Source organism: Pyrus communis, chromosome 11, assembly GCF_041283825.1.
Source record: "Pyrus communis isolate YQ-2024b chromosome 11, ASM4128382v1, whole genome shotgun sequence".
Taxonomy (NCBI): Eukaryota; Viridiplantae; Streptophyta; class Magnoliopsida; order Rosales; family Rosaceae; genus Pyrus; species Pyrus communis.
In genome coordinates, this window is record NC_142575.1 from 2934575 (window position 1) to 2958315 (window position 23741).

General features: G+C 37.6%; 2 protein-coding genes across 3 annotated transcripts; both read right to left on the bottom strand.

Moving 5' to 3' along the window:
* Positions 1-671: 671 nt before the first annotated feature.
* On the bottom strand, positions 672-1695 carry LOC137743210 (PRA1 family protein G2-like). Its single transcript, XM_068483093.2, has one exon. The coding sequence runs from the start codon at positions 1677-1679 to the stop codon at positions 927-929; it is 753 nt and encodes a 250-aa protein (XP_068339194.2). The 5' UTR covers positions 1680-1695; the 3' UTR covers positions 672-926.
* Positions 1696-6123: 4428 nt separating this feature from the next.
* On the bottom strand, positions 6124-13095 carry LOC137741699 (uncharacterized). 2 transcript variants are annotated; one of them, XM_068481408.2, is made up of 4 exons: positions 12695-13095; positions 11577-11968; positions 9580-10771; positions 6124-9336 (listed from the first exon to the last, which is right to left on the bottom strand). In XM_068481408.2, exons 2-4 carry the CDS (start codon positions 11705-11707, stop codon positions 6478-6480), a joined length of 4182 nt encoding a protein of 1393 aa, XP_068337509.1. In that variant the 5' UTR covers positions 11708-11968; positions 12695-13095; the 3' UTR covers positions 6124-6477. The 2 variants fall into 2 exon arrangements, with proteins under 2 accessions (XP_068337509.1, XP_088535475.1); XM_088679349.1 differs by lacking the exon at positions 12695-13095 and adding an exon at positions 12495-12599.
* Between the last annotated feature and the right edge of the window lie 10646 nt (positions 13096-23741).

Below are 23741 nucleotides of genomic sequence, written 5' to 3' on the forward strand. Positions count from 1 at the left end.
TCTGTTTTTTTCTTCGATTTTTTAGCATCGAAACTTCACTATGATACGAGCGATATTCTATTTTAAATGAATCAAACCACTAAAAAAAAAATACTAGAGTGCACATGATGGCATGAGAGAATCATTTGCATACAAGAGAATACATTTGCTCTAATCAATGTAACGTTTGCAAGCACTAAAATCAAAGGGTCCCATGTTGGTAGATAAAGCAATAAAAGGTTTGCCTGGTGTTAAGTGACATGGTCCATAGCATGTAATCAATATTTATGTGTTTTATGGTTAGAGGGACAAGGACCTTTCTTCTATTCACTTTAAATAGATTGCATACAAATTTATGTGCAATTTAGTACAACTTAATCAAAGTAATATGAGAAACGCTAAGAAGACTCTTAAAAGTGAGACTCTTTATGAATTTTCTGTCATCTTATGTTTTTGGGACAATATTTTACAATGTTAACACGAAAATTGACGTTAAACTGTAAAGTGGTATAGAGTCTATGAGAGTTTCACTTTGAGAGAATCTCTTTAGTGTTTAATATTTGAGTACGAGCAAACAAATTTGGACCTAGTAAGATTAGTTAGTCAAAGCAGTGTTTCTGCTACTTTCATTCTCTCCTCGTAAGTTCGAGTAAAACCGTAGGAAATTCATAGCATTGGATTGGTGACACAAGTGAACAGGAAATCAACGTCTTCATTCCATCAAAAATAGAATCCACAAATCAATATTACAAGGGGAAAACTCCAATTTCAATTACATTTTTACACACCTAAATCAATCCACCACAATCTAAATAAATAAAATCCGAAAAAATTCAAAAAAATTAAAAACAAAAAAAACGACAATCATTTCTTTGTCGTTTGTTTGAAGTCACACACAACAACAAAATTACAAACCAAACCCACATTAAAAATAAATAATTGAATTATTAGACGGATGAAGATGTGGGCCCAATCAATCCCTGAGAAGCAGCTTCGGTCTCGTTGAGAAACAAGCCTTCTGTGTTCGTAAGCAGCCCGTGGACCGCACACAACAGAAGCCCAACTCCAAGGCCCAATGCAACACTCCCAAGCCCACCGCTGGCCCAAGCAACCAAAACAGAAACAATTACCAGGCCCGCCATCACGGCCCAATTGCTGACGTGGTGGCCCCACACCTCAAGTGGGTCCTCCCTAAAAACATAGATCACCAGCCACAACCCCACGACGGCCGCCGTCACCAGAAGCCATCCCGGGCTCCCGATGAGGGATAGCACCCCGCAGGATCCGATCAATAACAAGTAGTTGACCCGGAAGTGGTTGGCGTTGGTCTGGATCCGGGTCAGGGCGGAGGATAAGGAGTCGGGTCGGGAGATCGAGGAGGCGAATTCGGACCATGGACGGCGGCGGGAAACGGCGTCGTTGAGGTTTTTAATGGATCGGGTGATGGCGTCGGAGCCCGAGACCGAAATGGGTATGCTGGTATAGGTTGTTGCTGTGCCGGACTGCGACGGCGACATTTTTTGTAGTGAGGGTTTGAATGTTTGGTTCGTTAACCTACCCTTCAAACCCTTCAACTCTGTGAAGTCTGTGAGGCTGTGACAGTCTCTGAGTTTGATTGGTTGGTGAGTGGGGCTGTGAGGGACAGACAGGGAAGGGAAGCATGAAAGGTGAAGATTTGGGTTCGTTAGTGGAGTTTCCATACGTTGTTGTGAAATGGTAAAAAATGTTTGTGTACATTGTCACATTTTACAATTATTATCGTCCGGTTGTAAAGTAAGAGCTCGTCGGGAATTGCTTTTAAATTCGTTTCAAGTGTTACTGATGAAAATATTTTTGTAACTAATCTTTAATAAAATATAGATAAATTCTGAAAAAACATTTAAATCTTATTGAAATGAGCACATAATTGGTGTTTGTAGTAGAAAGCGTTTCAAACGCTTTTAGAACCTAAAAACATTTTATCTAAAAGCATTTCAATTATTTTAAAAATACTTCAAAATGAGCCGTTTCTCTCCGGTTAAATATTTACCATTTTGAGTTCCTCAAGTGAAAGAGAAAAAATTGTGTTTCTTCTTTGGATAAACTCAAATTTGGGGGTGGGGGTCATACTACAATGAGCTGTTACCAATTTAAGTGTTGTAATAAGCGTAAACTGTAAGGTTGGCATTTCGTGAACCTATGATATAGTATTAATAAAATAATACGCGTGTTATATCATGAGTAAATTGATAATATTACGTGATAATGTAATTGTTACACTGAATAATTTCTCAATTAATTGAACCGAAATGATCATTCTAATCTGCAAGCTAAGACACAATAAACTTGTATGTCAAGTGATCAAGAACATTTAACTTTACAGTTGTTGTCGAAGTTCGATTTCTCCCTTCGCACTATCACTCCAAAGAAAATCAACAAGCTAAAACTATAACTCAAATTCAATCAAGATAAAACTTAACATAAGTGAATATAAATTACTTCAATATGTACAATATTAATTACTAACGTAAACTGGAAGTTAAAGAATGCTAAAGCAGATTTTAGTTGAATTTGGACGCGTTTAACTCTTGACCATGCAGAGAGTTTAATCTGAACTTGCTAGGGTTGCCAATTTGTCAATGAGTTCACTCAACTCGTGATCCCTCTTGAAGGTGTCAATACCATATGGGTTCAAATTTCAGCTTAACGTCTATTTTTGGAGTTTGGATCATTTTCGAACTTTGCTGTCTAGAATTTAAGAATTAAGAAATCTAAACTTTTAATTTGTGCATAAAAAAAAATCGAAATCCTTAATTCGTGTAAGTATATATAACGGAATCATCAGATTTAATTTGAGTTGTCTCTTTGCAAGTTAGTGTTCAAATTAATTAATTATCATCATTGTGCTTTGACTTTTGTGCTTGTTCATACGTACACAGAAATTCCACTTCCACTAAGACGTGCAAAGCCAACCTTTTCAACCCAAACTCAATGCATTGTAACAGTATGTGCGTGGGGGAATGTCCTTTGAAACAATTAATTAAAGAAAAAACTAATGAAAATAGTTTGAGAATTTTGAGTTTTAACGGAAATGATAAAATAAAAGGTAAAGTGAATAGTACTATGATTGACTTTTTAGTGTAAAAATGTATTTTTTAATTAAAGTGAATAATACCGAGAATTTTTTGTTAAAGTTTTCTTAATTAAAAGCTCTAGTTGCTCTACTTATAGTTTAATTGGCTATGCATAACTAATCAAGAGTATTTTGTGATTGGTTATGGAATAGATATTTTTTTATTTCTTACAGAAAAATTTAGAAATTATTTTCTGGGTAATGAAATTGTTTTTTGAAAAAAACACTCGTTGGATGCTTCTTCGAGAAGTACTTTTAAATCCTCTATCGGACTTTGCTATCTAGAATTAAGAATCAATCTGAACTTTTGGTTTGTACGAGAAATCGAAATCCTTAATTTGTATAAGTATGACTAATGGAATGAGATAATGGAATCTCTGGATTTAATTTGATTTGTCCCTTTGCAACTTAGTGTTCAAATTAATTAATTATCATCATTGTGCTTTGACTTTTGTGCTTGTTCATACGTACACAGAAATTCCACTTCCACTAAGACGTGCAAAGCCAGCTTTTTCAACCCAACAGTATGTGTGTGGGGGAATGTCTTTTATAACGAAACAACTAATTAAAAGAAGTTTTAACAAAATGTCCGCGGTACTGTTCATTTTAACGAAAAATTATATTTTTATACTAAAAAGTTAATCCCGGTACTATTCACTTTACATTTTATTTTATCCTTATCGTTAAAACTCAAAGTTTTTAAATCCTTTTTATTAGTTTTCCTTTAATTAAAAGCTCTACTTATAGTTTAATTGGCTATGCAGAACTAATCAAGAGTATGTTTGTGATTGGTTAAGGAATAGATATTTTTTACTTTTTTACAGAAAAATTTAGAAATTATTTTCGGGGTAATGAAACTGTTTTTTGAAAAAACACTTGTTGGATGCTTTTTGAAGAAGTACTTTTAAATCCTCCACACACAGTACTTGTAGTTGTGATAAAAACTACAATAATATAATTATAATGAAATTACTTCTAGTAAAAGTGTTTTGAGTATAAATCTTAATTCGTACAAAAATAATCTTTGTACGGACACTAAACGAGGTACATTAAAGAAGTTGGTCATGCGATCTCTTGGTAAATAAAGCTATACCGAACAACCAATCATGTTTTTCTTAAATCTTCAATGCATAGTTTTCTCTTTTAGGCAAACGATCAACTTTTTCGTCAAGTATAAAATTTTAAAACATCTGCACACATGCAATCACCCACAAAACTAGACGTATTAGAATTAATTTTGAACCCACATGATCAACTTCTTTGGATACATGGATTCACTTACAAACTACGGAATCAATTTTAAAAAGAAAAACTCTCATTTCCAACTTACTTGTTTCCAACTTGCTTGTAAAGTTTGAAACTTTAAATACACAGTTACATACATATCATTTAAAACTCCGAAATTTTAAGAACTGTTTGACAAAACGTTAAACGAACAAGCCTTTGCAAAGTAGATATTTGAATCAAGTTTTGAATTATGAACAGGATTAAGCAAAGATGGGAGGATCATAATAATGTTATTACTATTATAATATGAAAAAGAGAGAGAGAGAGTATCCAACTCGTTACTCAAGTATTTCCCTCCTTTCTCCCCCCTCTCTCTCTCGCAAAGTCTTAAAGAGCACTCAATACCCCTCTCTCTCACTCTCTAAGTTTTTCAACGTTCAAGTAATGCTCCTTTTGAGAAGGTTTAATAAGTATAAAGTGACAAGAAGAAAGATAAAGAATGGCCCACAACCGACAATTTAAACAAGCAGAGCCATTGTCTTTGTATGGAGTGTGGAATGGGGAGTTGTCCAGCTTTCACCATGCAAAATTCACACACCCCACGTTCCATCCCTTTGCCTTCCTTAAAATAATAGTTTTAGCTTATGTTGCACGAGTACACAGTAATCATGATATTCTATATTTATAATATAATGATACATGAAAATTTGTTCTTAAAAGACGTTGTTGGATTATTAATATATAACATCACGATAACATCATACTCATATAAGTTGCTCTGTCTATTTACATCAGCACCTTAGTAAGCATCCATATGGTATAATGCGAATCCAACGGCCATTTATTTTGTGTTTCATCTTGTCGTTTATATGTACCTTCAAATTGACCATGCAATGCACCTCTCTCTCTCTCTCTCTCTCTCTCTCTCTCTCTCTCTCTCTCTCTCTCTCTCTCTCTCTCTCTCTCTCTCTAACGGCTACATTTCGTGGTAAGCCAAACTTCCATGCATGCTCATGAATTCCTGAACAAGCAAAGGTAATATAGTACCATATATAACTTTGCTGCGTACCATGCAAAATAGCTATAGCTAGAGGAGAAGAGAAAGCAAAAAACGAAAATAAGTAGTGACTGAAAACCTACGTAGAATTAACCTAATTCTATTGAATATATGGGGTTTCATCCGTCACTATTTCCTGTGCATTTCACTTGTGTACTCCTCGGACCCCACTACAAATACATATATATAATGTAAATTTGATTGGTTAGAAAATACGTTGTCTTGGCAAAATCTAATGGTGGAGCCTCTCATTTATCTGTAAAAGAAACACATACAATATTAACATTAACCCAAAGACGAAGAAGAGCATATATATAAATCAAGTGTAAGAAGGATGATCAATTTTGATTGCAGTACATTTCTGCATGTTAGTTTTTCATCGTGAAATTTTAAACCGTTCACTGCATGGTTATTCTACGATCAAAGGTAATTTCTAAAACTTTCACCGCGACCACCATTTCATTTGCAACCATGCATTCAGAAGCTCTCATGTTCATGGAAAGATTAATTAGCAATACCATAACATTTAATAAGCATCAACATTTTTTCGTCCAGCCAGAAAAAAATGAGAGGGATGTTCAATTCCAGTTTTATGTATAACTTAGATGCATGTTTGTATATATTTTCTTGAAAATAATGATGAACCAACGTAGACAATAAAGAACCTCTTGCCTGAAGTTCTGAAATACTCGAATGCGTACTAATTCACGGATGTGCAGATGAATCGGGATGAACCAGAAATAATCGATTTTCAAGACTAGAACATGGTGCTGTAATTCACATTTGATCAAGGAGAGGCCAAACACACAAGGAAATCAAGTACCTCTAACAAAATTCTATAGGAAAGAAGAAAAAAAGGGACATAAACGCTTTACTTGTACTGATGCTCGAAAATATTCACTTTCGAGCCAAGCTTTTATGTCAACTGTATATTATTCATGGATTTTCCTTAAAACACTGTCTATTCTCTGGGTAGCTTAAAGCATGCCTAAGTAGAAACCTGAAAAAAATTTGCATGATTTCGAACCAACATTTGGTAGAGTAACAGCATAAGTATGTGGACTGCACGCCATTTCTCCTCATTCAAAAGCGACATGTTTTTCTATGACAAGCTCGGTGAATCGTACAGTGTAGATCTCAGATGTCCTCTTGGCGATGGTGCTGCAAGAAAAGAAGCCCGCTGCAGCACACCTGAGCCTTCTGAAGTAGTACAACTCCACTTAACAGGACTACTATTATTGGCTAGCCTGGAGGGAACTGCATGCAAGGTGGTGTTGTACAAAACTGGTGATCCACAAAGTTCCTGTGACTCATAACGAGAGAAAGGATTATTCACACGCTTTGAGTTATAACTGGGAGCCGCTGGAACTGGACTGCCAGAACAAACTACTTGGCTTTCCCTCAACCCTTCCGAGTACTTTGCAACACTGCAGGTCAAATCAGCTTCACTTTCCGGAACATCATCAATGATGATAATTTCTTTACTGGCACTGAAAGCAGAATGTCCATTCTTGCGTTGGCGGTCAGGAGGGTTCATAATTCTCTCCACATGAAACGTGGGTGCTCCTCCAATGGGTTTGCTTATATACCTGTTCTGTGGCATTGGAAAATTATGATTGCCTTTATACTCGTGGGGTTCCATGGATGCCACAAAATTGCCATCTGTATGATGCTTTGGAAACAAGCTTGCAGGTCCTCGTGCAACCACTTGCGGTGTCCTTGGATTGCTATAGCTTCTATAACTGTTTAAGTGCGCTGCACTTGCGTCAAAACATTCCTCCACTTTGTTATGTTGAAAGGAATGATAGAACTGATTCTGAAGATTTCCAGGAACAACTCCTGAGAATGTTGGAAACTGTGAAGTTAGATGGTTAGTTTGCGCATGTGGTTGAGCCTGCACCGGTGGAACTGACGTATCTTCCTCTTTGTTGACCACCATCAAATTCTTTCCCATTAGCCTGAGTATTGAATTAGAAGCAGATGGACTAAAAGAATCACACTCACTGTGACCTGACAACTTCCCCTTGCCATCTGGAGAACCCTTCGAAGGATGGTGACCAGAAGATGACTTGGCGACAGGGAAAACTGCCTGTTCAGATCTCGATGTTGTACCACCACTCAGAAAGAACGAGTCTGTCATGTCAGACCCCGACTCCAAATTGTTAGTTCTTGTGTTTAGATTGCCACCCATTTGCTTTCCCATGGCAGGCAGTGCCATTGCTCGCCGCATTAATAGTGGTGATTCTTGATAATTTAAAGCCACACCCTGTGAAGTTCTCTCCTTTCGTTGACAACAGCAAGGCTGATCGTTACTTTTGAAGCTGATAGGTCCCCTCTCGAGAGATATCTTGTTGACCTTAAAGTTTTCTCTATCAAAAGAAAGTCTTTCAGCTGCTGTGCCAGTTATATGTTCGGCTGCAGTGGCATTAATTTCTTCAGAAGTACCACTAACTGCACGCGATAGGACTGGTCTGATCTTGTCCTGAGCAGATTGTCCTATGGAAGATGACGGTTCAGAATGCTTTGGGTCAAATTTTGTCCCTCTGGAATTAGAGATGGTTGATGTTGTAGAAACAGGTGAATCTGATGAATCCCCATCAATAAAATCAAGCTGATCTTGAGATGATTGAACTCGACTCGTGGTTAGTGACGAATTCCCTTGAAAATCATCCGACCCCATATCCCTAGGGCTTGGCAAAAACGATCCTGGTGGCCCTGGGATAAGTATTGGATCAACCTCAGGAAAATAGCTTCCTTGGCCATCATCAGAGTCCATTTCCTCCATGCTATGAACATTCTGCCCAAGTGTGCCATCTTCCAGTCCATCACCACAAAACATCTCTTGCTCATTACTAATGCTTGGATCAGTTGGACTTGTTACTGCTTCGGTTTCACAGAAACCTATTAGGGCAGGCTTTTCAGTAACCATGTCACCATCATGGATTTGATCTTCCCTCTCAGAACCTCCCAGGCCATCAACTTTTTCCAGATATTCATCACGAATGGTAACAGAAGTATCCATCTTTTCCCTTTCATCATATCCATAAAACTCGGGTGCAAATTGAGAACCTTCCAAGGCCATGGGTTCATTCCTTCTAGAGCTACTTAAGGAACCTCTACATTTTCTCCTCTGCAACACAGTGCTTCTGGATACTGATACTTCATCGCTACAATCTTTTCGAAACCGCTTTCCAGCAAAATTATGCATGAAATCATACTGTTGATCAGCCTCAGGATCCCAGGCAGCAACCTCTTTATCTATTTCTTCCCTTTGCCCTTGATTCTTAACAGCTGAGCAATTCATAGCAACACTGGGACTGGATTCAGTCAATGATACCCGCCTGCCAATAGCCAACACATTTTTCTTTGGCGGGAGGGATTTCCTGGCATTTGATCTGGGGGCATCACGACTCTTAGATAGTTTTTTGCTAGTGCGAGGGGCACAATCAAAATTTTCGGTGAGATCCGCAGCAGAACCAATTGTATTGTTGCTCAACACAGGTGCAAAGTTCACATCAGAGTATGTACGGTTTAGCGTGCAACTACTAGGCGAAAAAGTTGTGTCTTTGCTAAACTGATGCTGGCTTTGCTCACCAGGAAAGGGGCTTCCTGCTCTCTTTCTCCAAGGAGAGCAGTCACTTTTCTCACTAGCTTGAGCTTCATCACATGCATTCTCTGTGCTCCCACTTTTTTCAGAAGAAGAAATTGGATTTCCAGACAAATTCATTACCTTTCTACCACAGTTTCCCTCCACACGACAGTTACCGAAAAATGTTTGATCACTCTCAACCAAAAAGTCCTGAGACACATGCTTCTTGTTCAACTTCTTTACACCACCAGTGCGTTTGGAGCAAGCCCATCCTCTTAAAGCTCCAGCATTACAGGAATTGAGCTGCTCTTCCATTTGCTGTCCATCCTCGGAATTTTCTTTCGCTCCACATGTTTCTTGACCCCCATGAATCTGTTTAAAAACAATTTCACCGCATGTTAATTTTGAAAAACCACCACATTTGCAACAAAGCGGATTATTAACCTTTTAATTCAATGGAAAAAGCAGTGTTAGCACCAACGAAAGCATTGGAATTCAAGCATATTGAGAGCTTCTTTATTCGTTTTCCTTTTATTGCATCGAAGCGCATGTTGTTTATAAGGTGGTGAGACCTATGCTGAAAGTAAGTAAATACAGAAAGCAAGAGTGGCGTACCTGAGAAGAATGAGCCTTAGGAGAGATAAAATGTTTGCTTTGAGGAGCAAGTTTAAGGTACTTGTGATGTTTAGATGCATGGCGCTTTTGCTTTTTCGCTGAAAGGAATTTGCTTCCTTTGCCGGGTTTCAAAGGTTTTCTTGGTCGAAGATGCTCTACCGCTTTAGGCACTGATGGAGATGGTGCATCATCAAACTTCGATAAAATCCTAACTTTCGTGCCATTGGCGTCTACATAGACTGGACCGACATCAATATCATCAGGATGGACTGAGGACACTCTTTGCCTTTTCTCTTCAACCGGCACCTCAGACTTCTTATCCCGAGTAGGAAAGCTTGAAACGTTCGTGGCCCAGCTCGAACCATTTCTTCTATCGAGATCTTCTAATGTGCAATGCTGGGCAGTAGTATATATATCCACCATCAATTTAGTCTTCCTCGGCTTAATTCTGTACCTTGTAACCGGTTTACAACCCCCGGTCCACTTGGGAGTTGCCTCCCCAGAAAGACACTGATCAATATGAGCATTCAAGGTGGTATTAGAAGACGATGAGAAGGTTTTGCAAACAGGGCAAGTTTTTGAAGTCATTGTTTCTGAAATGGTAGTAGCATTCGATGCAATATCTTCGGTTGAGCTTCTCTCTGAATGGCTACCGTATTTGACCACCAATCTGCACTTCTTACCTGAGGGTCGCGTCGTGCTTCCAGTCTTGCTAACAACAACAACGGGAGGACCTGCAGCTTCAAGTACTTCAACTGATGCAGCTTCCAAGGAAGTATCAATTTCTAACGGCAACCTTGACGGCCTGTTCGTAGGAACTGACTCTTCTATTTCAGATTGAGAAACACTCGTAAGTGTGGATGGAAAATCATTTTCTCCTTCAGACCTGCATGAAGTGGTTGTTGTAGTCTCTGTGCAAGCTTCTGTTAGCTTTTCCTTCAGCTTGGTATCGTTTGACGAAGACTTTAATACTGCATGATCATCTTGCCCGGAAGATTCTGAAACATCAAGATTGCTTTTCTTTTCACTTTCAACCGTACATCTCTTAACGGGTTGGTTTCTTACTGCATCAAGATTCTGAAATGGCGGCAACAGATCCTTCACGCCATGTTTCAAGCAAAGTTGCAAATTCTTCTGAGAAAAAGGCCAGTTGGTCTCGATATCTTTGCTCCGGGATGTAAAAACATAATCTCTGCGCAACGTAAAGACATCATATACGTCTGATTCTTCACACAAATGGTCAATTCCAATGAGCTAAGCTTAGCCACCTTTAGACTAAGTCCAAAGAGAACTCAAACTTTATTGTATGAAATTTGCTAATCAAAGAAGGGAATATATACATGGACCATGAAACTATAAAGGAAAAAGAAAATACACGAACAGTAGAGTAATATCCATGTGATGTCTGCAGAAATGGTCTTAGAGATTCATTAAAACTCGAGCATCACCGTTTCATGTAAGTCTCTCTCTTCTAAATAACACCGTCTGAGAGACTAATTAAAACTCATGGGAAATTAAGGTAGGGTGACATGAAATCACAAGCAACAATTAACATTGAGTTGGGTGGATTAACAGCATGGATTAGGGAAATTAATCACATGAAGAAACGTGTGGTTTTCAGGGGGATTAAGAGCCGTGAACGAGTTTCTTTTTTTTTGGGTGACAAGCCGTGAACGAGTTTCGTTTATTAGCCAAAGCAGGGAAAAAAAAGCCCCAACACACTAAAAATAGAGACAAAGATGGGGTGGTCATGACTCAAGGCCCCCCATATGTTGGATGAGCCACAAGCAACAACAACACACATATTTGCATCTCTCTCTGGATCTGACTCAACAAGCTCTAAGATGATATGAGATAAGCTTTGAGATCACACAAGAAAAAAGAGAAGCGGTTAGAATCCCATGTAAGAAAAACAAAAACCCAAGTTAGGATCATCATTAACTGTTCATATTTTCATTTCTAGAGAGAGAAAGAAAGGAGAGAGAGAGAGATTATACCTGATGGAGAATTTAGGAAGGGGTGGAGATAGATCTAGTGGCTGCTCATGACTAGTACTAGCATCTTTGATGATCAAAGGCTGGGGATGATGACATGGGGGATCTGGTGGAAGTTTTTCAAAAGATAACATCTGATGGAAAGCTGCTTCTTCTTCTCTCTTCTACTTGTGCTGTTTCCCCAACAGTCACAAGCTCTAGTAATATCTTCTCTACCTCCACACCTTATCTTGAACTTAGATTTCAGCATATATAATGACCCTTTCTCTCTCTAAGTCTCTTTCTCGCTCTAGAACTATTACTGTTCACTCCAATCAGCACCAGAAACACTAGCAGAAAGCAGCAGAGATGAAAAATCAAACAACCCCACTGGAATCTTCATCCATAACATCAATCTGCAATTGAGAGAAATGGAAAGGAGCATGAGATCATGGGTTTTTGGGGAAAGATCCCAGACTATGAACAAGGTGGAAGATTATTATTAGTAATACTCCAGACCCTTCCAGAAACGTTATTTTATGTGATGGGAATGAGTGAAATTAAAGCATCTGAAATATTTTTTTCAAAAAAAAAAAAATCAAAACAAGAAGGAACCCAATTGAGCAAGCAAAGAACAAAATAGGCAAACAACAAAACCCAACAAGCAAAGATATTCAATTTTGTTGGAGTCTAAAAGTTCATTGGAGTGATATTTTATGTGGAAATATTTCTCAAATTTTGAGACTTTAGAATCAACAATCCACTTGCTATCATAGTTGAACAACCAATCCAATCTCCTTCGAGCAAAATCACAAAAGATTTGAAGTTGACAAAAGCAAGAGATCATGATTTATGAGCTCCCCAAAAGAAGAATTTTTTTTAGACGAGAAATTAATCCCACAAAACCCCAACAAGTAGAGTGCGTGAGAGAAGGAGATTTACAAAGAAGTCCAAATCTTTGAGCATGCCAAACAAAATCTAGTTTAAATCCCAACACATCTGAGATAAAATCTAGTTTAAATCCCACAACCAGATTCTGATCTTGTTTCCATCTGTGCAAGCAAGAAGATAATGAGTGGTCAAAGAAAACACGAAAAAAAAAAAAAAAAAAAGATGCAGGTTTTGAGGAAGAGAAAACAAACCCAAGATCAAAGAAATCGCGGCGCTGATGGGATTATTTGGTTTTGAAGCCTTTTTTTTCAGGGTTGGTTCGGACTGAGAAATGAGAGAGAAAAGATGAAGTCTTTGAAGACTACTAAGCAACTCTAGAGAGAGAAAGAGAAAGAGGAAGAGAGAAAGAAGTGAGAAAAACAGGACCACCCACTCACACATCAAAAAGGGCATCAGGTTCTCTTTCTCTCCATAAAGCGGGTTTGTACCATATTAAACACCCCCGATTCACCTCCCATCTGTGAATATGCGTTAAAGAGAGTTTTGAAGAGAGAGAAAGAGATACAGATAGAGATAGAGAGAGAAAGAGAAAGTAGGGGGCGGGGGGGGAGAGAGAGAGAGAGAGAGAGGAAGTGTGTGGTGGTTTTTCTTCTTGAAAAATAAACAAAGGAAATACAATACAAAGCTGTCCTATCCTGTACCTACCCTACACCCTCATATGTCATATGTCATATTTTATCAAATTTTCTTTTCTTCTCAATTTTTTAATCCTTGATTTTTTATCGTGGTCATTGCCCCTCTCAATTGTCTGTTTTGCTCTCTTTCTTTCTCTTTAATTTCAATCTCACACGGCCCATGTTGTCCCACTACACGACAATCTCTCCCTGTTGACAATTATCGACACCATGGAAATATCACACTTTTACCCCCATCCCACCCACACACTTCACTCGTCTTTGTTTAGGGAAATTTTTTATTATGGTAAGAATACGGATAGTACAGTACGTGTGTTTTATGTAATTAATTAAAAAATTTAAATTATTAACTTTTTAATACACATATCATACCATTTATATAATAACATGTGATGTCATCTTATGTGACGATCATATTAAAAAATCTCTTATTTATTTAATGTTAGTATACAAAAGTAAGATGAGTTTTTTTCATATTGCGATTTGTTTTTTAAATAATTTGATATGTTATGTTATGTATTATTTTATCGGCCAATGTAATTGTTAACTAGTTTAATGGATTTGTGTCATTCGTTAGGCATGTATCTCGTTGAATACAGTTTGATATGTTATCTTATCAACCAATTTAGCCTTTAAGATGAACTAAGAGCAACGACAGTTTAATCTGTTATCTTATCAACCAATCTAGCCTTTAAGATGAACTAAGAGTCTTAAAAGATGTAGGCATAGAGGAATGAGAATCCTTTAATCATATTTGTTCATCGTATATCGTATGATCAGATATCATTGTAAATCTTTTTATTTAAAATTAAATATAAACAATACTTGACGAAAACTGACTGCACGATATACAATGAACAAATGTGATTGGAAGATCCCGAGATCTTCACAAAGAAGATCTGGAGAGGATCCTTATTTGGCATATTATCCTTTATCTTGAGGTAATTCCTATTTGAAATGTTTGCCTACTCCTTGTGTTGTCAGTCGTAGATGTCTATTCGGCCTTATGGGTTTGGATAATGCTATAGAGACTAAATTTGGAGACAAAGTTTTGAAAACTAAATGACATGGAATTGATGATTGATTGATTACTTAAACGTTGATAAAATTGCTTATTCATATTGGTGACATATCATTTAGTTTGCAAATTTAGTCTCCCTAACATTAATCTTCGTGTTTTGTTATTTAAGTTGTTCAACTTATGCTACAAGCCTAATGGATTTAATATCAATGGACCAAGAAACCAAATATTTGTTTTGAGGCCGAGTCGACATACTCTTAACCTAGACATTTGACATCCTTGCTTTAACTGACCTAATCACTTCTGTCGATGTCTTAAAAGTTACTCTTATTGGTGGACGATATGCTAGAGTTCTAATTAGCGAGCTAGGTGAGCGATTAGAAGCTTTTTATGAATCAATTGTGAATTTAAATCCCCTTTAAGTTTTCCCATTTATCATGAACCATTATCTATAATCTTTAGGGTTTATGTAAGGGTGTAAATGAGACATAGCAATATATCACAACTACGTAAACTAAGTATTATCAAAGATACATCCTTTTGAACCCGACTATACTATCAAAGATCAACAACTTATTGATAAGACAACGATGATATCTCAAATTTAAAGACTAATTTACATTATTGCAACTTAGAGATCTTGTTTATCATTCCATACGCGATATCTAAATTGATAATGTTTAGTATACTCAATCTTCGTTGACCACTTACACAATTCATCTTAGTGTCCCCAAAACAAATAACATGAGACCAGTTATCCTCCTAATTAAGCAAACTGTATTTGTTCTTTAAGAAGTCATATGACTAGCACAGTTTAAGTTCTACGGCACAACGAAGGAAATGTCTCCATAATCGAACTTCTTTTAGATTATTTTCTTTCTATTTCTTATTCTTTGGACTTGTTTAAGGAAATAACAATGAGTAGTATTGTTACTGTAAGCAACATGTTTGCCCTTTGATCTGACTCAGATAAGTAAGTATATCAAATATCCATAAAAATATCATCACACGACTGATTTGTATGGCATATTTATAAATAAAATAAAAAACACTATCAACGAGTCTAAAATATCAATTAGTTCAATGCATTTACATTATCGCCAGTTATTAGTTGCGGTTTTATATGCACCTTATCAAAACAATCTAGTCTCAATATGTTCCGTTATCAACGAGTCTAACATGTCAATTATTCACGTTTATGAAGTCATTCGCTAGTTACTATTTGGTTGCAGTGGAAGATTTCAAACACTAAATCGAGCATGCTCGATCACACTCGTCACCCTATACCCACCCTCACTAGTGGGTAACCCCTTGTAGCTTCAAATCAACATTTAACTACCAGATAATCTATCAATGTCAAAATTAGGCATGCATTTAATAAGATCTTATACTATCCACAAAATCAAGCCCATCATATTTGAATCTATAGTCCTCATGTATAATTCAAAAATATAACATTCCAATCTAGATAGTCCTAATGCATGAACGTGCTTATCACCATATAATATTGTAACTTGTTACTTATCTTTATGGTTGGATTCTTGTTATTATTAGAAAAATATAGGGCAATATACCATATTAAGATTACTATTTTGTAATATTAAGCCTGCGGGGTTCCCTGCTCTTCTTCTGCTTTGGTGTGGTCTACTCATTGAATACGAACATCTTTGACCCAAAAATAAATAAAAAAGAATACGAACATGCTCATAGTCTACTTTAACATTATTTTTTATCGCTTATGTATTATATATTTGCACAATTATTGTCCTTATTTCACCACACGTATTCTCTTGTCCCTATGGTTGTTAACTTTAAAACTTACAAGGCATACCTTGCTCGCATGTTGAGTAACTACTGAGCTAATTATGTCTTTTTTATGAATACAGGCATGCCAACTTGCAAGTCGGTCGGGCAAATAGAATAGATATGGTGGTGTGGTATCGAACGAGCTGCTGATTTTTGCACTTAAGCGACTATGGTCGAGGAATGAATGCTTCTCGGCCTAGGGTTCTTGAACCTAAAAACAAGGTCACTTAATTCACTGCGAAGTTTAGGATCTTCTGCATCAAGTTCAGCAGCTTCAACTATTTTTGTGAGAATATAAGTGTGCCAAATCAGTATCAGGTTTTAGGCACAAAGATACTCAAAGGAAATAGGTGTCTTTATGGTGAATGATGTTCAACCGTATGAATGTCGAACTCTGAAGTGCATATGAGATTAACCAATCATAGAACACCTCACTTCGTTGGGGAGCTAATGAAGTGACCTCATTTAGCGTAAGAATCGTAAACTCTTCGCTGGCTAAGTCTTGGATAGATAACCAATCAACTAGAAGCAATTATGTTAATCCAAATTGAAGATGCTCCTAAATTGCTTTATTATACGACTCCAGTGCTGTTAATCCAAACTGCAGGTGTGTTGACGAAATGGTTAGAGTAATTAATACTTCTTTTATCTAACTGCTTAAAGTATATGGACTGAGTGTATGCAAAATGGGTCCAAATGGTAACAAAAGAAAAAAAAATTAACACTATACATTATGTAAAAATTATTGTGTACAATCACTAATGGTTGATCGTAAGTTAAATCTAATGCACCCTTTAACAGAATTATAAGAGCATCTACAATGGAGCGAAAAAAAAAAATGACAAAGTAAATTTGAAGGTTCATATGACCCTTGTACTAAAAAAAAAAATTGTAGGACCCACTCTTCAAAAGAAATAAATAAAAACTAATTTTTCATGTTTTATAATTAGTGCATTACTAGAACCCACGTAAGAAAACAATTCAAAAATAACTGGCTCGAGCTTTTCTCTTATGTCAAATTTGGCATCGCACAATAAAAACGTCAATATACATAAAATTGATATATCGATTAGAATTTCTATCTGCCTTCAAGTTTTATTACATGATATTCTACTTACGATTTAACATCTTTTTTAAAAATAGTCTAAGATTTTATATGGAAATAAAGAGAAAAATCTGCGCTAGTTATGCTTTTTGGATGTGAATGACCTCGAAATTCTTCCACCACTTGAAAAGTGATCAATTTCTTTCTCTCTCCCAAAAAACAAAAAGGTTAGAAACTCAATTAACTATCCACTATAAAGCGTAAGTTAGTTCAGTTTAAGAATTTTCTTAAAATTGAGAAGAGAATTTTTTTTCAATACGTACGATTTATTTACAATAAAATTGAAAAGCGGACTAAGGATTATAATAAGTTAGCCATAATAATTTAATTTGAAGTCATTTATGATGAGAATCAAGTATAAGACATATGTCTTACCATAAGAGAACTATATATAACTAGACCCTATTACTAAGTATCAAGAAGAGGATTAACTCAAGTAAAAAGCTAGGGAGACTATTTTTCAAACCATATTTTGCAAACCGTATAATGTAAAGGTTGATGGTTGAACTTCTTTTTAATGATACAAAAAAAAATTCAACCAATACACGCCACATCATGCTATTTACAAAATATGATATAAAAAGATGGTCCTTCTAACATCACTCTTAAATCAAGTATACATATGTGCTAGTGTAAAAATAATTGATGTTGCTGATATTTTACAGACTTTAGGTTTTGATACTTATTAATACAGGAGGGAATTGGTAACGATCTCAAACATGATCAACTGCTAAATTTGTGAAATAATGGTTTTTTGAGCTTTCCATTCTCATCTTATTATCAACCAATGTTCTTCCATCTTATCAAACTCATCCCACAATTCCAATGCTCTTTTGTTACTACTTGAAAAGCAATAAATTTTTTTTTTTTTTTTTTGAAACGGAAAAAGCAGTAAATTATTAATCTCAAGGAACAACTATGTGCTCTTTTTTGTGCTCCTATTGGCTTTAGCTTAAGGATTCGACATTTTGAACGTTTTCTTTTAACTCTTTCATCCCCAAAGGGCCAAGGCTTCGTGTTTTTGCGGTGCTGCCTTTCACTGTATACTTAATGATTTTTCTCCTTGTTCAATGTAGGAGTGGAGATATTTTTTACAAATGATAATATTATGTTGACAAAGACGTTAATTACTTTGAAGGCAGATTATCTGCCCTCCTGTTTAGGCTCTCTTCTCATATTCTTTTATTTTGTGTTGTCATGATTAAATCACGTTAATATTTTATATTGATTTTTTTATAAAAATTATAAGATAAAAAATAATAAAAATATAAAATATTATCATAAACCGTACGAATAAAAAAATGATGGAAAGAGCACCCAGGAGGCAGACAATCTGCCTCCAGTTACTTTAATGGAACCTTAAGCAAAGCAGTACCATATATTAAATCAAAAGCTAGTTGTGTGAAGAGATATAAACCTAACGCTCATTTCAAGAGCACAAAGTTGACCGTATATATCAAGAGATGTCTTTTCTACTGACTAGGTAGTTTGCTCACAACGTAATGTAACTATTGAGAAATTTAGGTTACACACGTAAAACAAAAAAACAAATAGGGTAATAATTAGTTGGTAATATTGAATATATCGTCAATATTACCTTTAAAATGAGGAAATAATTTATGCTTGAAATTCCTTTTGAGATTACGAAGAGAAGTATTATTAGACTAATAACGAGTTGATTGACCAATTTATTAAACCAACAGTGTGGATGCAAATTTATGCATTCTCCTTTTTAGACAAAATTGCACCTATAAAACAATTAACATCTTAGGTCAAGGCCAAGAGCCTCACGCGCCCACAATAAATGGGGGGCTTTGGCCGAAGAACCTCTGATGCCAAAGTTAGAATTTAGAGAGAAAAGTGTTTGGAGAATTTTGCATGAGAGTTGGAATTGAGTTTTGGAGAGAATGAGGTAGTATTTGTAGGGGTGTGGCCGGCCCCTTTTGGAGGAGGAGGACCGGCCACTTGGTTGGTATTTTGGGTGAGGTTCATGATTTGTAGCTAATTAGGGATAATTGAATAATAAATCAATTAATTAGCTAATTAATATAATAATTTCCTAATTGATTAGCTAATTAATATAATAAAAAAGGAATGATTTGGGAGTTACCTTGTAGAGAAGATCAGATGAGGATGGATGAAATAGGTTTTTAATTATTACCTATTTTGGGCACTTTTGACTTGGTTGGGCGACGATTGCCCACTACTTGCGCATAGGAATCCCGGTGTGCCTCAAGGGTAATTTTGTCATCTTTACCCAAAAATCCACATGTCGCCTTGTGATTATTTTTGGCTCCACAAATGCCCTCACACTTGTTGGGTTACTCGCAGGAAAGGCCAGCAGGTGTAGAGATCTCTAGCTATGATGCAGATTCTCAGGTGGATTTGAAATTAGATTCTTTTAGGAAAAGGAAATAAATCACCTCCAAAGCCTATTTAAGCCTACCTTAAGTAGGGAATTAAATCAACTTCGGATGACAATTATTTATCCCCACAAGAAAGAGAGAAAACTAGAGGATATTTGTTCCCCCTCCTCTAGCATTCTTCTTTGTTTGCCTGTACAAAGAACCGTCTTTCATTGATTTCCTTGTCTTCTCTGTGCCGCATCGATGTAAGAAAACTTAATTCTTTTTGTCTTCTTCTTAGGTGGTGCTGCCGTGATGCAGCAGTCGGGGTGGTGTGTGCCGCGGGGCAACAGTCGGGGTGGTGTGACACGTTAACTGGCAGGGGCAAGGAGTCGGCTTAGCATGGGCCAAGGAGGTGGCGTGGCATGGGCCACGGTTTAGGCTGCCTCGTCTGGCCTACTTGCCAAAAATAAGGAAACTGCTTGAGTTTGATTTCTCAGTTGCTGTAGATGGAAGAGTCTGATAAGTGAACTGTTGAGTGCAAAGTGGCTGCTGCCCCATGACCATATGCTACCTAGTTGGTCTTCAAGCATTCAATCTTTTGAGCTATGTGGCTTTCTCGCACTGGAGAGCTTATCCAGATGGGTGTCGGGAAATTAATTTACCGTATCACACTAGAGAGCAATTAGTTTACCCTCTCACACTGGAGAGCAATTAGTTTACCCCCTTGCACTGGAGAACAATTGGTTTACCCTCTCGCATTGGAAAACATGGAAGTTGTTGTCACGAGTGCAACTAAAGAAAGCTGAATTGCTGGACAACTGAAATAATCCTCAGCCAGCAAAGTCTTTTTTGGCGATCTGCTTGAGACTTCGAACTGCTTGTGGAACCCGCGTAAGGGTGTAAGCGCAATGAGTTGCTCCTAGAATTATTGTGCCATCATTAGGTGTTTCATCGTGTGCCATTTTGAAGTTTGGTTGGCGCGAGCCACAGGTCAAGATCGGCATGGTTGGGAGCTATGGTGCAAGATTGGCTCAGTTATGAGTCATGGTCATAGATCAATGGCTACCGGGAGCCGTAGAGCAGGTAGACATAGTTGAGAAAACAGGGCTTAGGCCAGGTTGTGCGTAGCAGGAGGAATTAGACCACTAGGTCCATGATGCTCGACTATTGATGATGTGCTGCTTCAGTATTGAATCGTCTGGAGTGTTGAGAACAAGGCATACCCCCGGTTCTTGGTAATTGGGCTGGTGTGTCATTCTGATACTCGTCTGTCCTTGGCGCACCATTAGGCTGAGCTACTACATTTGTCAGAACAGAAGTAGTCTTTGTATCCGGCAATCTATGTGGGGTAGTCCCGTCTGCTCGATCTTGTCATTGAAAGATGACTCGCTTATGTTAGTCATATCTAATCATAGCACCTTGTCAATAGCTTCGTTGCGCGGGAAATCATGCAATCGCTCGGTCAATAGCCTTTCTACTTCTTCCTGAATTTTCCTTTGTTGGGGGTGGCGGAGCTTTTGGCTGCCCCCGTCATGACCTACTGGTCTAGGCTGCTCTTCCATATGTTCGGCTCGTCTATGATGCGGCTGCGGTGCATGTGGTATGTTTTTAGCAGGCAAGCGGGTAACTCACAGGCTGCTGGTTGAACTTGGGCCGGATTGAGTGACTATTTCTCTATATCCGCTGTGCTGCCTACTTCGATGTGTGGTGGATGATGCTCCTTGCGGGCCTTACCGCAAATAAACACTTCGCTTGGAAGGTTGCTCATATTAATTATCGGAGTGTGGCCCCAACCATGAGTGTATGTTTGTCTATAGGCCTAACTGAGAGTGCACGCTCCTCTACGCGCTAAGACAAGAGTATACATTATCTCGAGGGTCCAGTCGGGAGTGTACTCCGTTAGAACGCTTGGTTCATGGCTGGCCAAGTGGCTGCTTGCTGGGTAGTTGCTGGAGAGGTTCTTCGTCTACCCTTGTCCTACTTGGGACACCTCGTCAAGGGCACGTTGCATCTCGGTGCGCGGCAAGAGCTGATTCACCAAGGTCTTCTGATGTGCGAGGGCGCTCGTCAACTCTATAACTTGTCGAGACAAGTGTTGTTCTTCATTTGAGTTGGAAGAGCTTAGACAGATTGTGTCTCCTTGAGTAGCGGAAGGGTAGTGGATTTTGGGTGCGAGATTTGAGTTGGAAAATGTCAAATCTGCAGAGAAATGTGATGAAAATGCCCCAGCTCAATCGTAGGCCCAGAAATTTGAAGCCAAGACGGTTGAACTAATCTTGGACTGATTTGGGCTGCTTGGAAAGCCACATAAGCAGGCTGGGCCACGGGAGTAGACTGGACCGCGGGAGCAGGTTGGGCCACTGGAGCAGACTGGATTGTGGGAGCAAACTGGGCCACGAGAGTAGGCTGGGCCACGGGAGTAGGCTGGGCCACCAGAGTAGGCTGCTAGGTGTGTGGCGCACATGGGTACAAGGATAAGGCTTGCGTTGTTAGGGCAGCGGCTTGGGCTGCTTCTAGCGCTTGGGCTTGCTGCTGCAAAATGGTGTGGGCCTAAGCTAGTGGCTGCCTCGCTGCCCCCTGTTCACTATGGTCTCGCTACCATGGAGCTGGTCCACTCACCATTGCCACAATAGTCCCTGTGGCTGCCATGGTAGTGGTGCTCTTTTGTGGTAAAGTTGCTCCTCTTGCCATCGTGTTAAGCCTTGTGGATCGTCGTGGTAGAGCTACATCTCGTCCTCCATCATTCGATCCAGATCTTTGAACATAGGAAGTTTAGTTCGTCGAGGTTTCTAAATCCTTTGCCATTGTACTTTTCTTTTACGTTTTACCAAAGAATTTTTAGAAATAAAAATTCTAAGAATAAGAACGTACATATGAACAAGAAAACGAAAAACCTTAAATGCGAGAGTCTTCTATGAGTGTGTGACTCAACTCTCAATGAAAGCACCAATTTGTGGATGCAAATTTCCGCATTCTCCTTCTTGGACAAAATTGCACCTACAAAACAATTAACACCTTAGGTTAAGGCCAAGAGCCTCACACTCCCACGACGAATGTGGGAGGGGGGCTTTTGGCCGAAGAACCTCCAATGTCAAAGTTAGAATTTAGAGAGAAAAGTGTTTGGAGAATTTAGAGAATTTTGCAAGAGAGTTGGAATTGAGTTTTGGAGAAGATGAGGTAGTATTTATAGGGGTGTGGTCGGCCCCTTTAGGAAGAGGAGGACTGGCCACTTGGTTGGTATTTTGGATGAGGTTCATGATTTGTAGCTAATTAGGGATAATTGAATAATTAATTAATTAATTAGCTAATTAATAGAATAATTTCCTAATTGATTAGCTAATTAATATAATAAAAGAGGAATGATTTGGGAGTTACCTTGTGGAGAGGATTTGATGAGGATGAATGAAATAGGTTTTGAATTATTACCTATTTTGGGCATTTTTGACTTGATTGAGGAATGATTGCCCACTGCTCGCACGTAGAAATCTCGATGTGCCTCGAGGATAATTTTATCTTTTTTACCTAAAAATCCACGTGTCACCTTGTGATTATTTTTGGCTCCACAAACAGCAATCTCAAGCTTTTAAATTGTTTAAAGTAAGTTTAGAATGGTGATTAAAAAATGCAGACAAAGACCTAGTTATTAACTTTTACCACTATTACATCACTGTCAGATGCATTCTCTTTCAATGTTTATAATGTAGCCCTTCAAAATCCCATGTGTATGACAAAAATGAACAGTCATGCCGCACAATTTGTATGGAGTGTTATGTCACTCCATGGATGATATTAATTAGGGGACGATGCTAGAGAGATTGTTTAAGTGGAAAAAAAAATTTAGTATCAGACACGGTTCGGTACATCAAATGTTATAATACAACTGGTTAGATATATACTAATTATTTATATTATGTCACTTGATATAATGGATCATTTGGTACACTAAAAAATCTCTCGTTGAACCATATTTTATTGATTATATAACTTGATGGTTGATATATAGTTGATAATTGATGGTTGGATTTCTGTTTTACATTATTAAAGTAAAAAAATCTAACCATATTTTGTAGTGTACAAAATATTATCTAAAAACATAATTTTCTTAGTATTGTAGCACATTAAACATGTTTCCCTCATCGTCTTTAACTTTTTGTTTTCTAAAAATTAGTGGTATATTTGTATCGACTTGTAAACGTTTATATCGTGGACATCAAATTAAAGAACATTTCAATATTTGTATCGACGACGATATTCCATGAATCACGTTGTACCCGACGTGGGCCAGAAATTAATGGAAAAGTTAACAAATAATTTTCTTGAATG